Source organism: Perognathus longimembris, chromosome 9 (assembly GCF_023159225.1).
Source record: "Perognathus longimembris pacificus isolate PPM17 chromosome 9, ASM2315922v1, whole genome shotgun sequence".
NCBI lineage: Eukaryota > Metazoa > Chordata > Mammalia > Rodentia > Heteromyidae > Perognathus > Perognathus longimembris.
In genome coordinates, this window is record NC_063169.1 from 9,374,580 (window position 1) to 9,379,570 (window position 4,991).

At 53.8% G+C, this 4,991-nt stretch overlaps 1 protein-coding gene across 1 annotated transcript; it reads right to left on the bottom strand.

Moving 5' to 3' along the window:
• Positions 1–4,144: 4,144 nt before the first annotated feature.
• LOC125357530 (putative KHDC1-like protein) lies at positions 4,145–4,991 on the bottom strand. The gene is made up of 3 exons (XM_048354507.1): positions 4,886–4,991; positions 4,553–4,735; positions 4,145–4,257 (listed from the first exon to the last, which is right to left on the bottom strand). The coding sequence occupies exons 1-3, from the start codon at positions 4,989–4,991 to the stop codon at positions 4,145–4,147; spliced, it is 402 nt and encodes a 133-aa protein (XP_048210464.1).

A 4,991-nucleotide genomic window follows, 5' to 3' on the forward strand; every position in this document is an offset into this window, starting at 1 on the left:
CCCTCATCTGAAGCCTGGTAGGACCTCAGGTGACCTGGGCGAGGCTTGAGATCACTGCAGCACAGCCCAGCTCTCCTACAGCTCCCTCCTCTGGCAGGTGTCTGGCAGCAGCCTGATGCCCCGCGGCTCCCACAGGGGATCCTAGCTGCTCAGGAGGCAGAGAGCTGAGCATCACAATAGGAAGCCAGCAGGGGCAGAAAAGACCTGGAGGCTTGTCTCTGCAGTGAGCCAGCCAAAGCTCAGCTGTGTTCAAATGGAAGTTGTGGCTCAGGTAGTAGCGTCCCAGGCTTGAAGAGGACAAGCTGAGGGGAGCACCCAGACCCTGAGTTCAAACTCGGTACTAGAATAGACCGTTGAGTCGGGTGGCTCTATCGTTGTCGTCCCTGGGGGACTTTGCAAGCCCAGGGTGACCACACACAAAAGGAGGATGGTAAACAGGTTTTCCACCCTGTCACCTTCTGGAGAGTCCTGGTAGCTTGGAACGCTTTCCAGTAAAGACTGACTCAGTGGGCCTTGACGTCCTGGCACAGGCAAGATGGTCTGGACAGCCCGTAACTGTTGCGGTCAGCAAGTAAAGGGGCTCCACCCGCCTCAGGAGAGGCTCCCGGGACCCTCAGTGCTGGAGGAAGCCTTGGGGACCGCCTGCTGTTTGTGAGAACTGTTCACATTCCTGCTTTGTTGCATTCCTAGAGGTACTACAAAACATCCAGCACCCCATTCTCCCCACCGCTGCCTGCTCCAGAAGGAATGAGTCTCTGGAAATTTCCACTTGAACCCACCTAGCTCTCATTGGGGTGGAGATGTCCCCCAGAGCCCTCAGCACCCCTCCTCCTGCACCTCGTTCAGGGATGGCTGGCTCCTGGCCTCCAAATCAGCATCTGGAAGTTGCTGGGCCTCAGCCTCCTTGAACAAGGCCGCCCCTGCACCTGTAAGGACAGCTGTGGGAGGAGGCTGCTCCTGTGTCCTGAACCCCTCCATCCCAGTACAGTGACCCCAGCGGGAAGCCTCCCCAGAACACAGGGGCCAGGAGACTTTGTAGATCCCTTGAGTTCCTGAAAGCCTTTTCCAGCCTGGCTGGGAGGGCCAGACAACTGCCCTGAATGCCAGGAAGCCCCAGATCTCCCCTAGGGACTCGAGTTTGCCTGGGTCACCCTCCCGGAGGGCAGCTTACTTTGCAGGGAGAGCTGGCAGAAGTGGCTGGCCAATCTCATGGTCATCTCAGCTATGTCTTGCTGATGATAAAGCCGCGCAAACACCAGGATCTCCGCATCTCCTCCAGGGGCCTAATGATTCACACGCACATACACTCACCATGGGGCACGAGATCTCCATCCTTGCCTGTATGGGGAGAAAGGCAGTGGAGATGGTGGTGGGAAAATGGAGGCCGGGCCACCAGGGGACACATCTTGGGGCCCTAGCAGCAGGACAGGCTGGCTCTGCTATTGCCCAGAGCCAATGGGGTATGGGTAGGAGGACCTCGCAAGCCCCTCCCATTCCCATGCTCCCCAAACATCCTTTCTAGCAGCCCTGCCTCCAAGCGAACTGTTCTGGTATTCTTTAGGAACTGGGACTGGACCATGTGGGCACCTGGAGAGGCTTCTGAGCACCTGGAATGGAGTCCCTTCTCCATGCTGCAGAAGCTCAAGCCTCAGAAACTTCTCTGGAGTGGCCACGCTGGAGTCTCAGCACCGACACCGGGGAAGCACAGAGGTGGGACCTGAGCTGAGCTGCTGCGATGTAACTGTACCCAACTTCATGTCCTTCCCCATTCCCATTCCAAATGTCTTTTTCCCAAAGGCTCGAGGTGCATGGAGACAGGAAAGGTAGGGTTGTTCCCAGGACAGATTTCCAGAGAGAAGGAGTGAATGTACCCCTATGCTTACAGCTAAGGCCCTGTGAAGATGAGTCAATGACATTGCTTTCCCCATGTGTGCCTGCAGTGAAACTAGGAGAGGATGCTGAGGTCCAGGATGTGGGCGTGGCCAGCTGTGGGCTCTCATCAGAACAGAGCCAAGCAGGAAGATCACTGCGGTGTCCCCTACATGGCCCGCCCCTAGACTCATCCCTCACACAGGACTTGTTCAAGTGGCCACAGAAAGAGGAAGAGGAAGTCCACCACTGCCTGCCTTCCTTCCATCCTTCCCAGAGGGTGTGTGAGCCTGGCTGAAGGTAAGCAGCTCGGCTTCTACCTGGAAGACTGCACAGCACTGTTCTTCACAGTGGAGATGGGTCCCAGTGCCTTCTTGTTTCTCACAAAACAGGTCATAACAGATAAGAACATCTTCTGTGTGTTTCTTATGTCAACTTTATTGAGCTGCTGTCTTCAAATGAAGAGGTTTCCGAGCTAACTCTTTATTTGCTAGGATTACATGTGTAACCCATAAAATCTGATTTCTTTTTTGATAGAGAGAGAGAGCAAGGGAGAGAAAGGAGAGAGAGAGAGAGAGAGAGAGAGAGAGAGAGAGAGAGACAGAGAGAGGAAGAATATCCTGCCTGTCCATAGCCAAGGCTGGTCTCACACTCTTCATCTTTCTTCTTTCCTTTCTTTAGGCTCTAAGTGCAGGGATTCCCTCATGTCCCTTCCCCGGCATTTAGGAATTCTCAAAGACCAAAAATCTCTGGGAGGATTTCCTCCATTATTAGAATCTTCCCTGCTGACTAAGTTCCTCTCCAGGAAGAGCTTCTCTGTAATCTGTGACGTTTAGGGAGAAGTGGGAGAAAGTGTTTAGAAGAGAGGATCCCGCTGACACAAGTTTAATACTTGAAGGGAAAACCAGGGCCCGTGGTACTCACCTCTTCACCTCCAAGCCTGGCTAACTCGGAAGGGGAAGGGTGAGAATCAAGGTTCCCAGCCCGGCTGGGCAGAGACCCCTGTGAGACTCCTATCTCCAAGGAACCTGCACAAAACTGCAACTGCGACTGTGGCTCAAGGGAGAGTTCAGGGCCCCGAGTTGAAGAACCCGGTAACATCCACACACAAAACCCATCAACGATCCTTTACAGAAAGAGTGAAAGACTCTCGACTTTATTTCCCAACACTAGAGGAAGCCCGGGGACTTCCTAAATATTCTGACCTTTTAGCCTTGAGGTGCTGATGAGAGGGGGCAGCCAGGGTAGAGCGGGTGGCCTAAGGCTTTTCCCTCATGTTCATTCCTGCAGTCACATGCAAACACACACTCCTGGACACGTGTGTCCCAGGGCACCCAGGCGCGGACAGTGGGTTCCCCCATCTCAAACTTGGTGATCCAAGCTACAGCTGTGCCACTTCCCCCAGATTCATCAGTGGACTGGTGACCAGCCAGTTCCCTGACAGCCTAAAGCTTTTTGATTTGGGGTGGGGTGGGGTGTGGGGTGGGGTGAAGGCAGTACTTGTGCTTGAACTCATAGCCTGGGCCTTGGCTCGGCTATTTTCCCTTGAAGACTGGCACTCTACCTCCTGAGCCATACTTCCCTTTCAAGCTTTGTGCTGGCTCATTAGAGATAAGAGTCTCCCAAATATTCCTGCATGGGCTGCCTTCATACACCAACCTAAGAAGCTAGGATTAGAGGCCTCATCCACCACGCATACTTCTTAGTTATTTTTATTCCAGTTGGTAGGTAGAGAGTCACTGTGTCTAGTTGAACAGGAGGCTTGGAGATGGCCGGTAAAGTGACATTTTTGCCAGGATTTCCCCGTTTGGGGAGCACACTGATTCCGGAGACAAGAGCACAACATGATTCACGACTGCAAACGGAAACATGTATAAACAATCTGGAAATGTGAAAATCTGAGGTCTCTTGAAAGAGACTGTGTTTGTTAGACGTTGGGAGGGATTGTGGGGGAAATGAGTGCACTGGAGAAGCTTGTGAGAAACAAAGAGGGGGAGAGGGAGTGAACTCGAGGCAATGCAGATTGCACCACGGGTGTTTCTGGATCTCCTTCACCAGCAGAATACACACTTTAGAAGACGCCTCTCACCTATGTGCCTAGACTTCCCGGGGGAGACAACACAGCCAAAACTGTCACCCTCCACCACTGTCTGTGCCATGTCTTCACTGAGCTGTCCAGAGCAGGCTGGTCCTTCAGGGACAAAGAACTACACTGAAGCCCACGGAAGCCCAAGGCAAGCAAGCACTTGGCTGGAGGAAGCCTGAGGAAAGTGAATCACTTGTCCTGGTAGCCTTTCACCACCAAGGAGTCCAGCTGCACACGGGCGCAGGCGGCCAAGTCTTCTTTGGTTAGTGGCTGGCTCCGGACACTTTGCAGCATCTGGTAGCCTGGGCAGGGAGAAGAATGGTCAGAGTCCAGGAGCCCAGACAGGAAGCCTGTGGGGATGGAAGGAATGAAGGGAGGGGTAGGAGATATTCCATCCCATCCTATGGGTCCCCATTCGGATGCCCCCTCCCCACTTTCTCTCTCAATGACTTGATTCCAAATATGGTTAACCCTGGGCCTCTGCCCTCCAGGGGGCTTGGGAACATGTGATTCTCAGGTTCCTGAGCAGTCCAAGTCTTTAAGATGCCATGCATGAGCAGCAAGGCTTTGACTGCAAACTAGGTCATCGACGCTTACCTCGAGCTCGATAGTGAAAGTCCTTGTGCTCCAAAAGCCATATCATGCCCATCAGCCATTGCCTGGCCCTTGGGGGCCCCACCACGGTGACTCGAGTGTGGCCTGTGACGGTGAACCAGGGCTCCAGCTGAATGAGGGTGTGGCTGTGCTCCTCCATGCAGCAAAGATATCTATCCTCCTGCCCTAGGAACAGAAGAGGACAGGAAGAACAGGAAAACCCCAACAGAACTGGGGGTCAGGTGCCCCGATGGTGGGGGCCTAGTATGGATCAAAGAGGGAGCACAGGGAGAGATGGATAGGGTGAAGACAACAGATGGCACTGGGGTCACCTACCGAAAATCTCCTCCTCCTGCTCCTCTTCCAGGTAGAAAACCAACGGAGCACTGAAATTTTCAGGCTCGGTCCACCATGCTCCCATGCTGAGAGAGCACGTGTCCAT